The sequence below is a fragment of the Astatotilapia calliptera genome, chromosome 7, assembly GCF_964374335.1.
Source record: "Astatotilapia calliptera chromosome 7, fAstCal68.1, whole genome shotgun sequence".
NCBI lineage: Eukaryota > Metazoa > Chordata > Actinopteri > Cichliformes > Cichlidae > Astatotilapia > Astatotilapia calliptera.
The window spans coordinates 61,101,452-61,125,470 of NC_137428.1; the positions used below are offsets into that span (position 1 = coordinate 61,101,452).

General features: G+C 42.1%; 1 protein-coding gene across 2 annotated transcripts in view; it reads left to right on the forward strand.

Annotated features, from left to right (window-relative positions):
• The first annotated feature begins 5,670 nt into the window (after window positions 1–5,670).
• The window catches only part of LOC113026916 (transcription factor Maf), a 50,984-nt gene continuing 32,635 nt past the window's right edge, over window positions 5,671–24,019 (forward strand). The window contains exons 1-3 of one of the 2 annotated variants that reach the window (XR_013910628.1): window positions 5,671–7,109; window positions 7,428–13,215; window positions 13,914–13,984. Coding sequence is in view for 1 of the 2 variants with exons in the window: in XM_026176196.2 (XP_026031981.1) it covers window positions 6,133–7,109; window positions 13,914–13,941 (1,005 nt within the window). In the remaining variant the exon portion in view is untranslated. The remainder of the gene's footprint in view (window positions 7,110–7,427; window positions 13,216–13,913; window positions 13,985–24,019) is intronic. The other variant, XM_026176196.2, reaches the window with a different exon arrangement.

Here is a 24,019-nt window from a genome sequence, read left to right on the forward strand (position 1 = left end):
GTCTCTCTGGAGAAAAGAGGTTTGTGTGGGAAGACTTGGGTCATGTGATCTGTTGTATCTGTAATGTACTTCACATCTGTCTGTTATGGCTGCTCCCTGATGTACACAGAGGTCTGTGTACATCAGCCTCTTGGAAGCTGTCTGTATGTGTGTGCGTGCAAGACTGAGAGTACCACTGCAGCCTGTAGTCATCTTCTTTCTTTTCTTTATATTTGTGACTAAGCTTTTGTTTTGTTTTTTTCCAGTTAGATTTACCATAGTTACCATGGCACATAGCGTTTACTTCCACATTCTGGTCCTTATATATCAGCACTTAATTTCTTTTTTCTAACTTTACACTATTCTTTTATATAATCTAACTCAGGGTGGCACAGTGGCTAGCACTGGCACCACAGAGCAAGATGGGTTCAAATCCAATCTGGGGGTCTTTGTGTGTGCAGTTTGCGTATGTGGGTTCTGTGCGGGCTTCCCCCCACAGTCCAAAGATGTGCAGGAGGTTAGGGCAACTGGTGATTCTAAGTTGACCACGTGTGAGTGAATACTTGTTTTTCTCTATGTTTTGGTCCTGCAACAGATTGGCCTGTCCAGGGCGTACCCCACCTTTCACGTTGTGATAGCTAGGATAGGCTCCAGCACCCCGCCCTACCCCCTTGATCCTGAATTGGAGAAGCAGAACAAACTGTGCTTTAATATCAGGGATATACAGTATATGCATGGAACAAGTGCAACATTTTACAGAATTTTAATTAGTTTAAATTATTTATGTTTACATTGCCAACCAGCTTAATCTTTAAACAGTCTATCAGCACCATGGTAACATCATTACAGCACTTTTGTCTGACAAAAATAAATATATATTTAATTTACACTGATGTAAAACACAGAAAATCCTCACATTTCAGGCGTCGTCAGTGACCGTTCTGGGCTCTGCTGCTTAATAATGAACTTAAAGAAATGATTATTTATTTAAAAATGTTTTTTTTAATTATTTTTCTTTCAATTCTTTCTACACACACATGCACACTTTGAGTGTGCATGTGTGTGAAGATGAGGAGGGGGGGGGGGGGGGGGGGGAAGGAGGACTCTTTGCAACTCATCTATGTATGATGGCACAGTTGCACTCTGACTAATGGGGAAACTCTTTATGTATATGAGTCACATTAATAACAACACGGAGTGGACAGTGTGGACATTAATAACAGTGTACAGTTGCAGAGAGCATATAGCGCAGTACATATACTAGAACAGCCACATCAATAATAACTCATAATCTCCAACTAGAACATGAATCATCATGCCATGTGGACACTGGAAGTCACACAGGCAAACCCTGTGTTCATGTAAACACCTAAAAATAGAAAATCACAGTCATTTGCCGCAAAAGGCTAAAATTGTCCCAGTGTGTCTCTCTCAGTTCAGCAGACTATTAGAAACCATTAGCTTTAAGGGGAAATGAATAGCTCATGCACACTGTATTGTTTTTGTTATTTACCTGCTTCTCCACATGCTGGGTGATGCACGGTGGGGCTAGTTAATGAGGCCAATAATGTAGCAGTGTGTGCCTAATGAGAGAAGATGAGCCCAGGTTCCATACAATTCACATTTAATTTTTGTGTATCTGTGTGTAAACATTATTACATTCCTGAACCAGGACTGTTGAATCCACAATTAACTACTTCACAGAAAACCTGCTACGTCCGGCGTCACGTATTTGTGTGCTGAAAAAGCCTTTAAAAATCATCAGCGCACAGACTGCGCTGTCGGCACACTACCGATATCCTACTCAAACTGCACTTGACATTTTGCTGTTTTTTTTTAACATATATGATAGAAGTGTATCCCATGTTGCACAGAGCCAGAGAGCTGATGAGACCGCTTAGACGACGCCTGTGATGTCCACCTGCTGTGAGAGACAATAACCAGATGTGAAGAGGAGAGTTTGACACATGCAAGTCTGCTCATTGTGGCTAATTACCAGGCTGAAGCATCTTTCTGTCAGCCACAGAGCCACACAGAAAGGGTGCTACAGTACACGCTGCTTTTTTTCCCCCCCCCCTAATCAAATTCATCCACCCGGGTGAAGCCGAAACTCGTGTTTACTTGTGCTGGATTCTCAAAAATCTTCACCGCCATCTGAGTTCAAACAGCAGAAATAGACTGAAGAAAAACAACAAAGCAACCTCACTTATATCAGGATGCCCTGTCTGTCTTGATATAACAAACTCACTTGTTGAGGGCCTGCTTCTTCACGATCAACCTGGAATATTTTTTTAGCTTATCAAATCCCCGCACTAACCAACAGTTATAGCAGCTATCTGCTTCCTGAGCAGGTAAGTGAATTGAAAGGGTTGTAAAAGTCTGATTAACTCAGGGCTGGGGAGCTGGGTAGTCAGATAGTGGGTGGGGAAATGGCGACCGAGACCGTTCTGTCAGATGTTCCTCTTTGCAAATATGCCACCGTGTTTCTGTGATGTGGAAGCTTATTATCTTATTAAGCATTCTTTTATTTCCCCCTATAAAACACTGGCAAAGGGAAGCATGGAGCTCTTCTTGCTTCTCCTTGTAATAGCTTCTCACGGCTCCTCATTCTATTACAAAAGATACAACGGTTAGTTAAGACCCCACGAAACATTTCATTTTCTTTCCCTCTAATTAAATGTGTCTCAGATGAGCCCACTGAGCCCACTTGTCGGGTTGTCCTCCATTTGGAGTGCCACCAGAGTTTAATATATGGCATTAAACAGGGATTGAGGATGAAAATGAAGCCTACCTCCCATTGGGAATGTAATGGATGATTAGAAGACATAATCTTAGTAATACAGAAATCCTTTAGTTTCTGTCATTTTATTTAAGTTACTGTCTTTTAAATGTGGTAATGACTTTGGCTATTTTTGGCACAGTTAAAATTTCAACACTGAGGTTATAAAATTCATATTTTGAAAATGCATAGAGTGCATGTAATGAGTTTCTCCCCCCCAAATTTCTCATTTAAATGAATATACTGCAGGGGTTTTGTACATGGTTTTTCTATGTGTTGTGTGAAAATGATGTTTTTGCATGATATTTTGGAGACACAACTAGCCTCGTCTTCTCCAAATAGGTACAGCTGAGCAAGCATATAAGCAAACCATTTCTACTGTAGCAAAGCACGAAACAACCACATGAACATTATCTGTAAATGCAGAACGGGAAGGAACCTCAGAGGCAAACAAAAGGTTAACGTGCTGAAAATAAAAAGTGAGGTCTATTGCAACATGCACATAAGTCATACTGTAATGAGGATGTTTTAAATAGATGTAACAATTAGTAAAGTCACTGTACCAGTAAATCATAAGGAAGTCCTGGAGCACTGGCTATCAGTTACCCAGAATGCCTCGGTGTTCTCCTGGGGTTAAACTCTGAAAGGTCAGACGTTGTCTCATTTACAGTTTCTGTAGCTTCCAAATGTAGGCGACGGACAATTAACACGAAGCTGGGTTGTAAACGTTAGGCTGCGACAATGGCATTTGTAACACACACAAAAATGTTTTGTAAAAGCCTCCGAGAGTTCAATGTTTCATTCTTTAATGTATTTAAAGCTATTGATGAGGTTTAAGCATTTCATGCTCTCAGTGGGACACTTAAACTTTGACTGGAAGGAGACACTTGTGTTCATTTTATCTGCACTTAATTCATTTGGAGAAACATTTCTAGTAGGAGCCAATCCTGTAGTGTGTTTTTATTATTCTATAGTCAAACATGGGATTACGGTATAACGTTTAAATTCATGTGCTCTTAACTTCCCTCTCCACTTACACTGTGTGCAAAGCAATCTTTTATGATATACACTTATGTGGACCCCCTGTATTGTGTGTGTGTGATGTAACAAAGACGGCAGTAAACTTTGTGTGTATGAAACTCCAAAGGGAGGCAGAAAGTGATGCACACAGGACTATTAGCCCTCAGTAATGCAGTTGATGCATTGGCTCTAGTCTTCTTGTTAACCCTTGAGACTCCAGGCAGATAAATCCTGGTTTAAGAGATCTGGCAAACCCAGAGCTCACGCAGCAACTTGTGTCTACTGTTGCATCAACTACAGATCTGCCCAGACTCGTATATGACTGGAGCAGCTCTCTGTAACCACACATATTTTGAGCATTCAAGCTTATCTTAAATGCAAAATTCTAATTTTTATTCACTGCCTCATTTTGAACTTTCTTACAACCCTTGATTGTAAGATCGTTTTCTACATAGCTACTATTCTATAGGACACTGAGAGGGTGTAATGCCATTACAGTGGTTCAAAGACCTAAAAATGGCTTCACCTTAAACATAAAAGCAAATATTCATTGTTGTTAATTTAATGTTTGCTTCCTGTACGGTCCTGCCAGTCTGAAATTTACACTCAAGCAGCAAAAGCATGTAGCAGCATCAGATGGGACATCTCATCTAGCTAATATTTATTCAAAAGCATCAGAAGGGCCCCTGATGTGTGCTGTAATGAATAAAACACGATGTTTATCCTTCCTGTTTAACGTTAAGTCCCCATGAACAGTCACGGGGACCAAGAGAATATTTACTTGTGTTGGGACACCGGGGAGTTGGATTATCTGCTGGCGGCTTTGTAGTTTTCTGAAGTTTCCCCGTGTGACATGTTCCAGGGAGAGTGCTCTTATTTACTCTCCGGTCCTGTGTGTATAGCCCTGCTCATTGTTTGTTCTTATGTGCCACCACTCCTGAGGACTGCGCTTCAGGAGAGAAAGAGGCGTACAAGGAGATAGAGAAAGGCCCGCTAATGCTGTGATCATTACATGGGAGGACACAGATGAAGATGTTGTCATTGCAGACTGTTTCACAAGAAAAGGATTTGACATTGACTTGCATTTAGTGTAAATGCTTTATCGCTTGACATGTATAAGAAAATGGGTTTACACCGCCTGATAAGAGTCGCCTGCAGTATCTTTTTGCACCGAATGGTGGCGACATTGGGTTTCCAAACAGTGTAGACGAGCCAGACCCGTGCCGTGCTCTTTTCAAACTGTTTCGCCTTCTTACTCAACCTCCCGATTCGTGTCATCTATTTCTGCGATTAGACTAAGAAAAGAGTGTGAACAATTAACGTGACGCTCATTTTGCAAATGTTTTTTTTTTCATACAATTACTTTGTGTTTGAGCTGAGAGTTAAAACGGTAGGTAGTGTGTAAGAAGAGTTGGAGATTTATTCGCTTATTAACAAGAAACCTGTGAAATAAATGGGATAAATAACTAATTCAAAAGTCTATACAAGGTTTTACATGCGGCCAGGGTCAAGAAGGTTTGTCTAATTAGTGTTTAAGAAGAGAGGCTGTAATAAATCTGACATAATTCGACTTGAAATATTTAAGTTGGTTAAGTGAAAAAATGAAAAAAGAACTTAAATGTCAAAAATGCGCTACAGACCAGTTTAATTTATCGTTAAACTCTTAAGCGTAATTTGCTTTCTTTTGCTTGCTTTATTTTCATACGCATGCTAGAAAAAAACATTTGAATGAATATCAGGTTTCGTGTGTAAATTTGTGTATGGACTTGGACGGTCCGAAAACTTCGTTTCTTTACTATTATGCTAATTACGTCCCGGGATCGCGCTGCTCATTGGCTGAGTCTCAGTCAATTTCATATTTCAGTCCTGACGTCAGGGCGCCTATAAAACTAAGCAATGCTTTTTAACTCGTCGGCTGACTGATCCCTTAGAAAAAAAAAATCTATCAATCCTTGGGTGGAGTTTTTTCCCCCGTCTCCACAAGGCAACTATTTGCCCGGGACACGAACGTGAACCTCCTCAAATTGGCGCACTAATCCTAAAAGGAGCCATGAAGTGTTAAACGGTAGAAACGGAGAGAGCGGCGCTCAGATACCCGCACGCTGGGAGAGAGGGAGGAAACAGCGCTGCTCCAATGCGTCTGTGCAACACAGACTGAAGAGAGAGAGAAAAAAAAAAACTTATCGACTCACAAAACCTGAACCTGCGCTGCGCAATTAGTGCGAGAAAATTCACTTTTTCCTCCGGTTTTGAAGAAAATAAATAAAGAAATCAAGCTGGCTCAGTGCGTGTCTCAGCAGCCCACTTTGACAGGTGCTCCTCACCCCCTTTGGAGGACTGTCAACAGCAAGAGGATGGCATCAGAGCTGGCAATGAGCAACTCCGACCTGCCCACCAGTCCCCTGGCCATGGAATATGTTAATGACTTCGATCTGATGAAGTTTGAAGTGAAAAAGGAGCCGGTGGAGCCCGATCGCAGCATCAACCAGTGCAGCCGCCTGGTCGCCGGGGGATCCCTATCTTCCACCCCGATGAGCACGCCTTGCAGCTCGGTTCCCCCTTCTCCAAGCTTCTCGGCGCCCAGTCCGGGATCAGGGAGCGAACAGAAGGCGCACTTGGAGGATTTCTACTGGATGACCGGGTACCAACAGCAGTTGAACCCCGAAGCTCTGGGTTTTAGCCCGGAGGACGCCGTAGAGGCGCTGATCAGCAGCAGTCATCAGCTCCAGACCTTCGATGGCTATGCCAGAGGGCAGCAGTTCGGCGGCGCAGCCGGCGCGGGGGGCGCAATGGCCGGGGAGGAGATGGGATCAGCGGCCGCAGTGGTGTCCGCGGTTATCGCTGCAGCCGCAGCTCAGAACGGGGCTCCCCACCACCACCACCATCATCACCACCACCACCACACAGGGGCACACCACCCCTCCTCCGGGTCTCAGTCCAGCGGCGGCCCGGGGGGAAACCACCAACACCTGCGCTTGGAAGACCGGTTCACGGACGAGCAGCTGGTGACCATGTCGGTGCGGGAACTGAACCGGCAGCTGCGGGGGGTCAGCAAGGAAGAGGTGATCCGTCTGAAACAGAAGAGGAGGACGCTAAAGAACAGAGGCTATGCCCAGTCCTGTCGGTACAAGCGGGTCCAGCAGCGGCACGTTCTGGAGGGAGAGAAGACGCAACTCATGCAGCAGGTGGACCACCTCAAGCAGGAGATCTCCCGGCTGGCCAGGGAGAGGGACGCCTACAAGGAGAAATACGAGAAGCTGATCAGCACCGGCTTCAGAGAAAACGGAGGATCCAGCAGCGACAACAACCCTTCTTCCCCGGAGTTTTTCATGTGAGTCCCGGCGCTGAAAAGTTTTAATAAGCGAACCTCACCAAAAAAAAAAAAAAAAGAAAAGAAAAAGAGTTTGCGCGCAGCTAAAATAGGTTTTGTGTGATTGTGTTGAAGCTGCTTTTAGTTAAAGACTAAACCAGTTTTTCCCAATTTGTGTCATTTTAAAAGTATATTGTTTCAGAAACCCAGATTTGTTTTGTTTTGTTTGTTTTTTACTTTCTAAAGAATACAAATTAGGAAAGGACTCTGGTTAAAAATACAGTACCCATACATTTTTTAAAAGGATTTTTCTCCACTTTGTGATGTTTGCCTTTATAGACACTGCATAAACTTACCATCCTGCTGCGACCCATCGCATAGCCTTCCTCCTGCGCCTCATCCATCCTGTTCCCTTTAAACCCATATTTGTTTTGTGAATTAAAACAAAGAACTTTTCAGACTCAACAGCTTTATTTGATGTGATTTTGATTTTGTTTGGTTGTTTAAAGTCACTCTGTTTTAATATGCTTTACTTCATTTCATGTCATTCATCCTGTCTGGTGAAAAATATCCAAACTGCGCCAAAGTTTGGAGAGACTTGTGTGAGTTAAATGAAGCCATGCATGCTGGTCATGTACGGATTGTTTGTTTGTTTTTTCTTCTTTTTCTGTTTTTGTTTTTTTGTTTTTTTATTCTACCTTTTTGTGAACTTGTGTATAATTGTATTATACCGTGACTGCATTGCTCAGTTTCACTATCATTTTGATTTTTTTTAATATGTAAAACAAGTGAACAGGGCTATTTATGCGCCTCTTTTCTTTAATGAAAGTTCACCGCGTTTTCGACCCTTTCAACATTTTATTGGCTTCTTTTGGAGCCTTGTGTGTGTGGGGGGGAGTGAAAGGGGACTTCATGTAAAGCAACAATGTGCTCAGTATTGATTTTTTCTGTTAGGCAATATGGCATCAAGATGAGCAGCATCTGCATATTTATTATAAGCAATAATTATAACATTTCCAACACTAGCACTAAAATTATTGCGATCAACAAGTGGAGCTGAAGATAAAAACAAAGCAGATTTCCTGAAAATATGTGGAGGACGGGCTACTTTATGCAACAAATGATCTTTGTCTTGTAGAAGTTCACTGTTCATGTGTTTTCCTTTCATTTAAGGAGGCTGATTAAGTTCACTCGGAGCCCTATGGGTCTTTTTTCCTCTTTATTTTCTGATAAACACACTGTGAACTGTTTGGAAATTGAAGTTTAAGGTTCCCCCGGTGTTGCAGAATATTTAAGGAAAAGCATCAAGCAGCCATTCGTCTTTTTGTGACGCCCTGATTATCTGTTCTGTTAGAAACTGAACAGGACAGGTAAAAGGCACACGCCCTGTTCACTTTAAAAAGCTGAATCTAATGTTACCATTCGTCAATAAACCTCCATGAATGGAAACAAATGCACCTTCCTGATGATGTTCGTTTTTGTTCTGTTCAGTTTTACTGCTTGTTTGTCTCTGTGTCTTTGAGGCGACGCCACACACTGAGGCTTGTAACGAATCCGAATTTCCTCTGCGGGATTGCAATAACAAAAGCATCTCTTTCATAAACGTGTTGTTTGCTTGGAAGCCGTGTAATTATCGCAGCTCCCAAACATCAAGTAGACTGCGTATATTCCAACTTTGTGATCTGGTTCAGTTTATCCATGTGTTTTCCTCTAAATGCGGTTTTATCTTTTTTAATTTTTATTATTTTTAAATTATCTTGGCAAATAATTTAAAGGGGTTTCTTTTAATGGCTTTTGCTTTTTTTTTGCTTTTTTTCTTTGCTTTTTTTCTTTCTTTTTTTTTAGAAAAAAATGACGGCCTTCACCTGTTGCGTATTTAAAGACAAAATCTTCTTGTTCTTTTTAAGCGTGTGTGAAAATGAAAAAATAGCGCTCAGTTTTTCTTATATAATTTTTCGTTTTTCGCCCTGTGGCCTGATATCTGTGCTGCAGGTCACCTGCAAACGCTCAGTTAATGATTGATTTTAGAGTAAACTTGCACTTTTCACTCGGTACATGTGCACTTGTTGAACATTGCCTGTGGAAGGGTTTTAATTCAGATCGACCGCAGATAAAGCGCTGCGTGGCAAACGTGATGCATTTAGTCGTGTGTGCAGGCAAATGTGCGATTGAACACAAACATGTCGCAATTTTTTTCTCTGACGTGTCATTTGCCAGTCCACAATAATTCCGCAGTTTTGCATATTTTTTCTTTTCTTTTTGGAAATCAAATCACGCCTCATATTTTTAACCAAACAATTTTTTTTTGAAATGCCTCACTTTCATTTCTCTGAAAAAAAAATCCTTCGACTTATGACATAAAAATGCTGAAAAGATTGAATTAAAGGCACAGGAGACACCCGGGGGGTAATTTGATTTGCTAGCGAGTGACAGGTCTTGTAGCCCTCCAACCTGCCGGCAAATGTGGCCTGGGACGCCTTTCCTTCCCGATGAAGTCGGTGCATCCCTAAGAGGAGTATGGCTGCTATAAAAGCTGCATGGGGTCTGGTTCAGGCTCCCATACAAGGTCACTACAATGCATGCTGCTGGAAATCTTTGTGGTTGTGTGTGTGTGCATGTGTGTGTGTGTGTTTGCGCATGGGTGTATGTAGAGAAGTGCTACTGGGTTGTCCCTCTGAGGGACCTTTTGACAGAGTGTGTGCAGACTAGGAAAAGTGTCCATCTCGTGGAAACCTTAAAATGCACCACAGTGGTGAATGTTTCAGTGTCGGGCTGAAAACAAAGACTGTGGACTGTCTATTTGGTTCTAAGTCTCACTTGTACAACAGTGACACTGTCACCTGGCTCATATGGATTCCATGAAAGCCTGGAGTGAGGGACAAGATGGCAAAGCATGATCCACTCATGCCTGAAGGAAGGATTTTCTCTGTGATTAAAAGAGAGTGAGAGACAGGGATGGGGCCCAAGGAGGAGAGAGAGAGAGAGAGCAATACAGAGGAGAGGGAGGAGAGAGAGAGAGAGAGAGATATGCTGGCTGCCTTCCTGCTCCTTTCAGATGATAAACGATCAGAGATGCATCCTAGCTGAGAGGAGACGGCCTTTTAGTGAGCATGTGTCCACTAATTTATGGCCCTCCCATCTGATTAGGTCAATATAGTGTGCTATTTAATTACATTTGTGTTATAACCTAGAACTGGAGATACTATACTTCTTTCATGTCACCCCTTTCTTATGTGAGCCTGATAGGATTAGCGAGGTTTCCTCTGGACTTTGCTCAGGACGGCTCTACCTGTTTGTACAACAACAGTTTTGTGAATTTGTTAAGTAGCAGATCGAGGGCCGCTTTTGTGTCACGGTTCGCAGGCTTCTAGGGTTTGTGCTCCGGCATCAATGCGTAAGAAGGATAAAACGGAAAATTGCTGATCGTTGTAGGGCTGTGGAAATTGTGTGGGATGCCGGTTGTTTGTGGGTGTGTTTTGACCTCTAGACACACCGAGGGGCTGCGGGATTTAGTAGTACTGATTCACTTCCTGTTTTGGAGGAGGACAGAATGCACAGGAAACAACAATTCAGGGCTTCCTTCTCACTTCTCAGCAGCCGTAATCACTGCTTCTTTCGCTGTGTTTTGCTTCCTCTGTTATTTGCACAGCATGAAAAAGTGTGTACACGCACCATATAGACACTCCACGTTATTAATCTTATCAGTATGAACTGTAATTCTGTTCTCTGGCCCAGCATATTGACTTCTTCACTGTGATCATTTGCAGTCTGTCCAATGATTAGGTTATTAAAGATAATGTAGTTGTCTGCTGTCACAATATTGGACTCTCTTTCAGGTCAACTATGGGAAATCACTCTGAAATTTATCAGTATTGACATTTAAATCATCATCATGTACTTTGCTTTAATGTCTCAGAATTAATAGGACAAAAGGATATGCACAGTGGTTAGTGTCTGTTCGTGTGAGTGCTCAATAACCTGCCTGCATTGTCTTTTATGTGACCTTGTTGCGGAAGCGTGTATGTATGCTTTAAGGGAGGGTGGTAAATCTGTAAGAATGAGTCGTTGTGTCATGAAATTCAGATATTTGTAGTCTTCATTGTGTAATGCTAAAAATAAGAAGCTATGCATTTAATCTTTTTTTGTAGTAAAATAAAATTGCAATTAATTTAAGAACAACACAGTTAAAGTTCAAGCCCTTGCAGTAGATCTTTACAGTTGTACCTGTGTTTGTTTTTCATAATGTAAAAATATATGTTATCATTTCATTCAGAGCTATCACCAACCACTGACTTAAAACAAACAGAAAAGCTGCTCTTTTACTAAAATAATGTTAGGATTGCATGTCTCTGCATGTCTCATTCATTCAGCACAGCAACACGGCAGTTTTTACGTGTGCACGTTCATTCTCTGTCATTCCCCTGCGAACGCTTCCTTCCCAAGCGTGGCAAACCCCTGAAAAGGGTTAAAAACATTTTCGCATTCACAAGAGGAAACAATTTCAATCTCTCCTACTCATTCCGCATCTGCATCACTCCACACGATAAACATTTACATTTAAAGTGATTTAAATCGGCTGCCTTTATGCTCCTCTGTGGTCCGTCCATCATCTAGACCCGCAGTGCCCGAGCTTCTCTTCCTCTCTCACCCTCTCGCAGTGTCCTGAGTTATGTCATTTATTTAAAAAGCTTAATAATTTAACTTGTCCGTCCTGTCACAGCTATGCATGTGGTAAAAAAGCAACGGCTGTAAAACGTTGGTGGTGTTTCCTGTGAATGTTTCTGATTGGCTTTGCATGCTTGTATTTTTTTCCACAGGCCAAATACAATCATGGGCAGAGTGACTGAAATGTGATTGTGTGGATCCAAATCTACAGTGTTGCGCGTTAAATTGAGACAGCTTTAAATGCAGAGATGCAAAAGAATGTGCTTATAGACACTGGAGTAGATTTGCATTTGCTTATGGAGGAAGCTGTCCTCAGAATGCATAACTAAAGGGCAATAGATGAAAGCTAATTATGATTTAATTATAGGGGATCACAATATTCTGACTTGCAGATAAACATAACTGAGGCTGTGTTGATGTTTTCAACAGTGAGTTGAGTTTCAGGGCACAGAGTCAGTGAAGTGGTGTGTTTTGGACCGCGGCGAACGTGGTTTCGGGGAGGGGGGGTGTTTGACAAGTGAGTGCATTATGCGACTGTGTGGGTGGGTGTGTGAGAAGCTGTCTGTGTGCATGTTTAGGTCTGGCTATGCATGAGTTTGTTTTATGCAGGGTGGAGCTGGAGCCGAGCCCGACCCCTGTGTGTTTTACCTGCATCTCAATGAAGCAAGAGGTGATTTACCCTTCTGCTGCAGCCACTTCTCTGTCTGTCTCTCTCTCCCTGTCAGTCCAGCAGACATTGATCTCTTTGCCAAGCAAGGTGACCGACAGTGTTTTCAGCTCTTCCAAACTCTCTGCTTTCCCTTTCATTTGTACCTGGGAAAGGCCTTGACCCCACACGTTGCCGCTATGTGTGTTGCCTTCTGCACATGGACCTCCCTTGTACAAAGCCCTGTTTGCATGTGTGTGTCAGTGCGTGTCTGTTTGAGTTGGAAAGTGGACGTGCATGTCGACGCTATGTGTCTACGTGTTTCTGACCCTGTGCCTAACCAGCTCTGTGTTTACTTTCATGAACAGGTGCATGCAGTTCTTTGCAGATTCACCCAGATGTACAGCAGTTTATTTAAACTGCTGTACATCTGGGAGTCTCTCCATACTTTGGTGCTTTTTAAGGTCTTCTCTGTGCTGCAGGTCTATAACTGGGAGCTGCTTCATACCCGAACGCGTCAGAGTTCATTTGGTGCCAGTGTGAATCGGATTACAGGGAAATGAATGGCTTTCATTGTTGCTTAAAGATGGATTGAGGGGCATTAAACATCCTTCTTTTGCCTCATTTCTCACTCTCAGAAGCAAAAAGGTTTTTTTTAGTTTTTTTTTAGTGTGATTCATTACTCAGGTTTCCTTTATTCACCCTCATCGCTGCCGTGTCTTCATATAATGTCCACAGGTGTGCAGATCATGCATGCATATGTTTGCAAAAATATGCAAATACCCTGCTGTGGGACACCTATAAACACTGATGAATGTAAGCATGACCTAATGTAGGATTTTATCGTTTATGATACATCTAATTATATTCTAATGAAATTATTTGCAAAAAAAGAAGCCTAAATTTGGATAGTTTTATGAAGAATGGAGTAGAAATTAAATTATAGGAGATTACAAAATAGTTTGAAAAATATTATAACAATGTGAACTGCAGTGATTTCCTTTTTGTATTAAACTGTTCTGTGCATACAGTTTTTTTTTTGTATATGTTATTAAAATAATTAAGTTGCGTCTCATTGTCAGCATATTTGAATGCATCGGTCTGTATCCATGGTTTAGTAAACGAGCTGGATAAAAACTGCTTGAATTTAAACCTTTTATTCAAATCTACTCCTGATGTTTAACTGATCAAAATATCCCTGCATTTAACACATTAAATACAAATAAAAAAAACTAATATGAATAAAAATTAGCTCAGAATCACTTGATATTATTTTAGTAACATAACAGGTTGGTTTTGGGGAACTGTACGAGCACCTCATATTCATTATTCAGTCACAGCATTACCGGTTTTCTAAGCCGACTGAAATTACCCCTGACTTTTACAGTCATTGCCAGTTTTGGGAACCAGATAGCCATTACTTAATGTCGGAAATATGTTGTGTTTACATCAGTGTGCACTTCTGTTTCATCAAAAAAGTGTGTTAATGTTTCGTCCTGTTTTGTTTTTTGCAGGACGTCAAGAAAATTCCTCCATCTGTGATAGAGAGCTGTGCCCTCTCGGCCCCGCCACCCTGGAGTCTGAGGTAACTTGATGCTCATCTTTGACACTTTCAACAAAAACAACATCTTTAAAACATTTTTTGCTGTTTTTGATGCAAGGTGAAAATAAAATTTAAATTTAAATTTTAATGATTGGTGGCACTGGAGACTAAATCCTCCTGCAGATATAAACTAAATACAGACCATGTTCTTACTAAGATTTTAATGATACAGCTTTCTGTAGCCATTAAATATCCGCAGCAATAATTAGTTATTGTCCAAATTCTAGAGTTATACAAAAAGGTCTCAGGATTAATCTCCTTTACTCACAGGTTTCAGCACAAAACAAAATAGATTTAAAATGAAAAGAAATGCATCAAGTAAAACATTAATTATAAACAATAACCATACTAGAGAGCTGCTTATGCATTGTTTTAACTCCTGAAAGCTCTTTATGTTTTATTACATTATTGTAGAGAAGTAGAAAAGTTGAAAGCTACTATAATATTTCTGTTACCTGCTTTGTGCTCTTAATTGAAGCACTTTAAATACAGACAGGATCTCCTGATAAAAACTATTGAAACTTCAAATCTTTAGATCTGATCAGTATTTTGATAATCAATATTTCAGTTCATCTAAAAGGTTCATCTTTGCATCAGATATTAGGTAAAATGATTTGCTTTAACAAGGAAAGCAGACACCTGCTGATTATCATTATTTCTCACTTCACAACCAAACTCATCACTCTCTCACAGCATCCATTGCATGCAATGTTTGGCATCACTGTGTTGGGGCTCTGACAGTGCTGCTTGAATGACGGAGGGGTGACATGCACCGAACTCATGGGATGAGACCAAAACCTTTCACCTCTGTCTTGACCCCCTGACTTCCTGTGTCCCCCTTTGCTCACTCTGCAGAGACAGACACTATACAGTATTTTTGTTTTGTTTTGTTTTATTTCTGGCAGATACACAGATGGAGGGATGTGGGATTGATGGAGTGAGTGAGGGATAGCGAAGACTAGATTTTATACTGTGACACTTGTAGTAGGAAAACAGAGGCTATAAAAGCAAAAAAAAAAGGAAGGATGGATGAAAGGAACTGAGAAAAACTTAAGACTGAAGGTAAGAAACTGTGGAAAGTGTGGCGCCTGCTTTTGAATGCAGACACACACGCCGGGACGAGAGGACAGAAGGAGGTTAGGAGGCGAGGTAAGGGAGGAACGCATGGCGGGAGGGCTCCTGGTCGTGGATGCAGACAGACAGGCAGGGAAACCAGAGGAAGGCGGTGACCTTCTCTGCTGCTGGAGGATCGAAGGCTTTATTTAAAGGCCTGGTCAATGCTGGGTGCTGCTGAGGTATCAGCCTCGCAGCCAGGCGACTCATCACCACTGTAATACAACTCTCTAATGCTAACCCCCCCTCCCCCTCCCACTCTCTCTCACTCTCACACACACACACACACACACACACACACACACACACACACACACACACACACACACACACATGCACAGGACGGGACACTCTCTGGACACCTCAGGTTTTACCCTGTACAATCAGGAGGCTGGACAGAGGAAACTACCGCATCAGCATCAGCTAATTTTACCATGCAGCAGGCAGCACACTCTACTTTCTTCATGTGCTCAGCATTGTGAAGCGCACGCCAGCTTTGCTTTTGACACACTCTCCATCACCGCCTGTTATTTTGCTCTTGACTGATAACGGCCGATGTGAACATTTTTAAATGTGAAAGCATGGCCGTAGCGTGGATGCAGGCGGGGAAAGAGTTAAAAGCTGACAGAATGCAGCCTGCTAAGGCAGGACTCGTGCATCTGTTGGTGTGAGCGGAGCACGTGTTTGCGTTTGCGCATGTGTGTGTGGCTGCAGCGCGAGGACACCTGCGTGCTTCAGCACTTTCTGGCTGTCGGGAGCTCTGAGGTCACAGGCAGAGGGAGTGGAGAGGGCACATTAGAGTAAGCTTCAGAGCCCCCACCCACACACCACGCCTCTGCCGTTTCTTCCCTCCCACCACTTCAACCCTCACTTTTCCTCCTTCTTCCCCCTGTTATCCCCTCTCCCCGTCATCCCTCCTCCTCTCCTCTTCCCGCTCACTCCGGCTCGCCTTCTCCTCATGGTGACGGGGTGAGTCAGCCACTCGGGGGGGAGGGGCCGCATAGGGGCAAGGTGCCTCTGTGGCTGACAGCAGGCAGGTCAGGTTTTTGTAGACATGGCAGAGGAGGAAGGACACGTGTGCACGCGGAAGCTTTAAGGTGCGAGTTTACGGTGAGGTAGTGAGCACATCTTTAAATGGACATATGGGGTGCATACGTAAAAACCCGAAAAGCTTTTGCAAATGATGGTGGATATTACCAGTAAGGTTATAAAATAAGGTTGGCTGTTTATGAGAAAAATTAAATCGGTACATGGGCACAAAAAGTGATATGTTGTATCTCCTGATAACAATTCAATATTTTGCAGCACATATAGTAAAACCTGAAATCAAATCACCTTTTTCAGCTTCTCAGAAAACATTCTGGAGGAAATCTGTATTGAATTTTAAATTTAGATTAAGCACAACTTAATTTAAAGTTCAGGTGATTAACAGTGCAGTTCACTGTATGCCCCAACACTGAAGTGTCATTTATGAAACACTGAAGTTGTGTTGCACTCATTTGTCATCAGCAGCAAACGGGATTTTTTTTTTTCCATCCACAGTTTGACACACTTCACTATCCTTCACTGCCTTGGATATATATAACTACTAGCTGCCTATAGTGAGACTCATTACAGTGTTAGAGTTTCGGTAGTGACACAGACGTCATCGCTCCATCCAGAAAATCCAAATGACAGTGAGGATATGAACAGGATGTATGCTCATTATTAGGCCTGGTCTGAAAAGAGAAGGGACCAAGTGGAACTGGGTCGGTGTTAGAAATAACAAAAAGACGAGAAATTTCACTCCGTGCAGTTGTAAAGACACACAAGACGAACACAGAATAGCCGTGTTTTAGATTCGGATTGTTTTTTCTAAAGCGTGTTTTTATTTCTAAGCCACAGATTAGATGCTACTTGATCAGGATAAAGTTTCACCCCCGAGCCAAACCTCTGAACATCAAGCCACTTTTCTTTTCAACTAACATTAATATATGAATTTTTTCTCCTTTGTTTCAGCTGTTTAAGCCTGATTTGTGTTGTTTTATTCAAACATAATTAGTTGTAAAGCTGTTACTGCTGCACGCATGTGTGTGTTTGTGTTTGAGCCTCAGAGCCACTGTTGTCCTCTGGTTGTTACTGTGTGTTCACAGCATGATTGAGAGTGGAACTTGCGATGAGCCGGAGGTTAGTGTGATATAATGTATTCCCCTGAATCACCGCAGCCAGCAGCCCAGGGCCTTCCTCTTGCCCGCAGCCTCCTTTTCCTTCCACACACACCTTCCACACTCCCCTCGCATCACCGTCCTCTCCCTTTCTTCCCTGCGGTGACTACCCAGTGTTAGCTGCTTAGCACTGCACGCAGTGTCTAATTGAATTCCAACGCTTAGGCGTTAGCTCCTGATGCTATGTTAACACAGCACAATACTAACAATCCTCAGGACGTGTTCAACACTCTTCTTTTAATGAGAAAATTAGTGCTAAGCTCATTTTGGCAACACATGATTTATTCAAAGCTCCAAACTGTGTCTTCTGTATCCCCTAAAGGATCATTTTTATAGCCATCAGCAAATCAGCACTTCATATACACACATCGAGAACATGCAGAATATGTCTTGTGGATACGCCGCTGGTACACTTGTGTGTGCGTCTCCTCCTGCTTCTCATGCTTCCACTTGAGTGTATCCATTGTCGCTTATATAAATGTGTCTGCTGGTCTTTCTGCATCCATATTGCTGGCGATGCCGTCCATCCCCTCTCCCTGACACCTTCACTGTTATTCCCTGGCTCTCAAACATTAGCTCTGGGCTTTAATGGCACATATTTCCTGGGCCCGGCTGAAACGGGATGCATCTTCTCCTTGTTAGCTTGATAAATAACCAGGCTGATGCGAAAGTGCTGAATTTTAGCTTTCAGCCTCTATTTTCTGCTGGATGACATTAATTTTAAGTGCTGAGAAGGAGCTAACTAATACAGACAAATAAATAAGGAGGTGGGAGGGAAGGTGCAGAGGTGCTGGAGTCAGTGCTGTCCCTCCCTTCCCCCCCTTTACCTGTTTACACACAGGCATTCATAGACGCAATATGCAAACCTGCAAAAATATACCATACACACAAATGGTGCAAAGTCAAGCAAGCGCACACACTCGGTTTCTCAATAGGCGCCTCTGTTGTTGCCCAAACTGTAAAATCAGCTTGTCCTGTTATAAGCACAGCTCCGGCAAAGTCAAATGTTTGACATATTGGAAGCAGATAGTTGGTCAGTCAATCAGTAAGGAAGATTGGCTTCATTCATCTCTATTTATTATTTGCATTTCTTATTTTCTCTTTCAGTGTTACTGATTTTTTTTGCAATATGGTGGGAAAGCTCCATCTGGAGCACAATGATCTGGATTAAACTGTATTTATGTGTATTCAGAGACAACAAAGCAGAATAATTAAGTAGTAATTTTTTTTAATTTTCTTTTTTAGAAAAGACCCCCAAAAATGGTTTCTAGCTTTAGTAGTTGGTACCGATGAGTTTTAAACTGTATCTTTTTATATCCCCTCTTGCTCTCTCAATTCCCATTATTAATGGATTGATCTGTACTGTTTGTTTTCATGATTGTTCTCTTGACATACAGCTATACACCTCAGTGTCAGTTGAACCTTTGTTAGCTATACCTGGTTTGCTCCTGAGAAGGTTAGAATAAAAGGTTAAAGATGAATCTAGTCATGTTTTACTTTTATCCTGATGCCTGTCCATTTTTTCTTCTTTTTTTTGCCGTCCTTTATTCTTTATAATTATTTTTAGCATTACATTTCCAGTTTTGCAATTTATGATGCAAAACTTCACTTTTGGAAAAACACACAACACAGGCATGGCATAAAGGTGTTTTACACCTGATTTATAAACAAAAAGCAAAGAGACATCAACCAAACACATGAGCCAGAAAAGCTTTAACGTGCAAAATTATTCGCATGTATTATATGTTTATCTTAAATGTTTTACTAGGAGGTTTTTTTCCCCCCCAAAATCAGTTTAAGCTGAGCACACACACACACACACATACACACATGCACACACCATGAAGTGGCTGTGGCTTAGACACCTCATACATTATTTTAACAATGTATAGTGCAGTGAATAAAAAGGTCAGTGGTTGGGAACTAGCTTCATGTAACAATAAGATGCATGGACAGAGCGCTGCAGACCCTTCAGTCAGCATCTTGCAGCTGAGCGCTGTGAGGATGACACACATGCAAACTGGAGTGACAGATTCAACTCTAGGCTGTGTGTGTGTGTGTGTGTGTGTTCACCTAGTGTTGATGGGTGGCCACAATGAAACACTTTAAAACAATAAAGATGTGTGGGCTGTCAATGCTGATTGCACAAATTTCCCTTTTGCCCTTTGTATCACTTTGATAAATGTCTTTTATTATGGCATTTTAAAGCAAAAGAGGAGCAAAGATTTAGGGTTTTTTTAAATATATTTATTTATTTATTGTTAAGTGGTGCTTTTATTAGACCATTTCTATTTTTGTCACTATCAAAACACACTCTGTCCCTCTCTAGATGCAATGCAAGCAGTGCATGTTTCTGTTTGCAACGCAGGGCCTAATCTTAAGGGTGTATTTATCACATGCTGTCATGTTGTGGTCACATGACCACACGAACCACTGCCAGCAATTAAGGCTGATAAATCACTCATTTACAGCGAGCGAAGGAGGGACAGAGTTGGGTAAAGCGGAAACAAGAGAGTGATAAGAGAGAGGCAGAGGAATAATGGATCGCCTGTACCACTTCACAGAGATTTTCCTCTTTCATTTCTTTAACAGCATTGAATGTTTTTGTGTTCGGGCCTTGTATAAACTCTTGCCAGTGAGGCTCATTGACTCATACAGGCAGAGACAAAGAGGCAGATGGTAGTTGTTTGTGGGGTTTACTGTAATTCTGACCTGACTGCACTGCTTTATTTATTTGTGTTCATGTGTGCAGCTGTGTGCATGCCTGCACGAGCAAATGCAATAGTGTCATGACAGAGAAAGAGATTCAGAGAGCACGAACGCAGAACTGTCAGTTCACCCATTTCGTTCACTGCTGATGGATTTCTTCCCAGCCTAAGCAGGAGACTAGCTACTCCAGGTACCAAACTATACTACAGCATGCTTTATTGTTGTCAGCGCATAAGTGGAAATTCTCTTATAGTTAAAACTTTGGCATGCTTTGATTTTTACATCTTTGTGACCTCACCTTATAGAAATTGTGCACATAAGCTCAAGCTTAGGTCTGTTCCTGGATGTGAATGTGCTCTAAGCTGCGTAGCATCTGTATAAGTTACATCAGAAAGTGTGTTTCAGCAGCAAGGGTCAGCGCTATGCTGACAGTCAGCCTGCGCACTCACTTGAAAAGGCTGATTAAAGATTCATGACAAAACAAAATAAAAGAAGAAACAGCCCTCTTTTAATGGGCTGAAGATAGGAGAGGAGAAGAAGAGAGGAGACAAGCTGTGGTTTCTCTGCCGACAGTCGGAGCTCTCATTCATTAAAGACAGCAATCGCTAATTGGCTAAAGTCTTTACAATGTGACCATTGAGAGTCAGTTGAGTCTGTCAGGTTTCCTGCTACAGAGTGAGTGTTGCAGCAGAAGATTAGGATTCAGCAGTTGCTGTGTGTGAGTGTGTGACTATGTTTTTGTTGTTTAAAGAGTTACAACTTTTTCAAATCAACTGCCTGTTTGTGTACTGTGCAGAAAGACCTCTATGGTATAGTGTGCGTTTGTGTGTATGTGTTAACGCTGCATTCAACAGAGGCAGGGAGGGCCCTGCTGTCTGTGGCTTTACCAGTAGAGTGATTCTGAAAGCTGGTTCCTGCGACAAAAGTAGCTCTTCTGGGGAGAAAAATAATCTGTGTACACATTAACTGTACCAGAATACAAAGTCAACACTGAGTGTGTGTTTGGGGGTGTGCGTGTGTTTGTACTTGTGCAGTAAGTAAAGTATTGCCAAAGACTGTGAAGCATACTAAAATCTTCCAAAGCAGAGGACAGATATGTGAGTCGCTTCATTCTCTTTGACTTGTTTTCTAGTTTTGGCAGAAATGCCTTTTAATATGTTTATATTACCGTGGTTTTATACCATAATGTTTGTGTGTGTGTGTGTGTGTGTGTGTGTGTGTGTGTGTGTGTGTGTGTGTGTGTGTGTGTGTGTGTGTGTGTGTGTGTGTGTGTGTGTGTGTGTGTGTGTGTTTTTTCAAATATATATTAATAAAATGACTGAACGTAGGCGGAAGGATTAGCATGTGCAGGGGATTTCTTGTGCTTTAAACACCAACATCCTCCACATTTCACATCATATACATATAAATCCACACACACACACGCACGCGCACACACTCGAGCATACTCGTGTGACATAGGAAGAGTGCTGACCGCTTTCTCACTCTCTTCGTCTTCCTCATCTGCTCTGGTTCAAGGTTGAGACACATTTGAGTACAAAAAGGGGAGGAGACGCAAGGGAAGGAGGAGCCAACGGGCTAGAGAGGCACAAGCACGCTCACTTTTGGCACGTTTGAACATATTGTCCTACCTATATAAACCACCACCTCTCCACTGCCCTCTTTTTACATTCAAACGCTACTATGTGAAAGTGCTAGTGACCTCTTTGTCTTCTCAGAGGTTATTTACCTCTTATATACCTCCGTGTGAAGTCTTAGAGGTGCTTTATTCATAATCAGTGCGTAATAAAGAAATAAATGAATGTAAGGGAAGTTCAAACTTGCATCTCTGACCGTGTTTCCCTGATCCGGATAGGTGCAGCAGTGTATCCTATACTGTATATTTTATGTGGCTTTATCTCGAGTGAATTAAAGGGCTTGTAAAGAGTGGAACGTTATTAGCGTCAGACCACCTGGGGTAAACATCTGCAGTCTCAAACGGCAGACCCAACATACATCACTGTTCCTCCTCTCCATATTCACTGTCAAATATGTGCACGCACACACACACACACACGCGCACACACACACGTGCGCACATGCACACAGCTCTCCTTTCAGATGACTCGTGTTTTGGTGACATACACATGCAGTTGCCCATTTCTGCAGCGATGCATGCTGTTTATTAAAGAACCTACACTGTCACAAGTTAAATGCATGTTCTGTGCCTCTCGTCAGCCAGAGGTCAAAGGTCAGCAGGTTCACGTCAGAGCCTAGCTCACAAATGGTCAAACTTTAGGTTCATTCGCGGAGCTCTGAAGCACTCTTCTGCGTTATTCTGCAGAGTGTTTGCATTAAACCTTTTTATTTGTTTATCTTATTTTTGTTGTGTTATTCCTACAGTAACTAATCTCCTTTGAATAATTAGATGTTCGTTTCATGTTCTATTAGGACTGTTTTTCTTCACGTCTCTGCTCGAACACTATATTTTCATCTTCAAAGTGAAAGCTAAAATAGGGCGATCATTGCAATTTAATTACTACAAATCCCTTTGTGAATTTGCTCTTGTGTTTGTTTACATGCATAGATTTGCCAGCTTCTGCACTTTTGTGCGCGTTTGTGTATGCTTCAGTGGATGCCTTTACGTTCCTGTGTCCTTCCGTATATGCCCCTTTATTTTTAGTGTGTGTGAGTGTGTGCAAATGAGGTCGCAGTGGGGTTTATTTAAATAGATATGATGGTGTTTTATTCCCAATCAGAGGAATCTCCTGTCGCATTTCAGTCTCTTCATAATAACCTCCAGCATTGCTCCACAACCCCCTGACACACATGCACATGTGCACATACACACACACACACACACACACACAGTATTGCAGATGCTGCAGTTTTTTCTCTCTCTGGGGTAAAAGGCTTTGATAAATGAAAATAAATACTTTTCTTCATATGAGTAACAGGAGGGGAAAGAAGCAAATAGCTGAAATGACAGGAGGCCTCTGACAGTTTGATGCCTCAGTACAAGCAAATATATGACAAAGAAACATTTTCCAGAAGTGTGTATGAGTGTGTGTGACACACTGTGTGAGTGTGATGCAGTTGAGCACTAAAACACAGGTGCACCCCTTAGTCACTGAAATAAAAGAGAAAGGGAAAGTGATTCAGGGATGTGGGCCGAGGAGAAGGGAGATTCAGCAACTGGCATGTAGGCTGACATGTTAATTGAGTAACAGTAAGAGGGGAAAACACAGCACAACACATGATTTAGAGGAAACCGGTTCTCCTCTTCAGTTTGTTTCTCTCACTGCAAGGTCATGTAGGAGCCTCCCGATTTCTCTCTCTCCACCTTTGTTTCCCTCTGCTCCTCCGGACCTCATTTCATTCAACACTCCCGAACCTCCGACAGCTCCATAACTATAACTCTCTCCTCGCCGTCTTCTCCTCCTCTCTTCTCTTCATCCACAGCTAAATGACTCTGTCAGAAATAAAGAACGCTTATCTTATCTACTGCCTCCACTCTGCTGTCTCTTTCCCTGCCAGTGTCACACACAAAAATAGGCACACACAAAGAAAAAAATAACATCGAATGGGCAAAAAATAAAACAGCCAAAAATTTTTTAAATGCACTTTGAACAATTTTTAATATTTTATGAAGCATCTTAATTATTCCTCTGAGATGGAAGTTTCACTCTTGTTCAGCAGCATTCAGCTGGTTGCACTGACTCAGTTTTCACCCGCATGCCAGAAAGAAAGATTTACAGCCCACAGTGTGGCAGACAGGTAGATGGAGGCTTGACAGAGGACAGGTGTCCACTCATTCTGTTCTGCACAATGAGTGGAAACCCCACTCCAACACACACACACACACACACTCTTCCTCTTCTTCTTTTCCTGTCACTCCCTTCTTCTCTCTTCCCCGTGGTGTGGAGTAGAGAGAGGGATCTACAGCTATATGCAGCCTGTGGAGGGCTTACTGTCTGTTTTTGTCTTTGTGTGTGTGTGTGTGTGTGTGTGT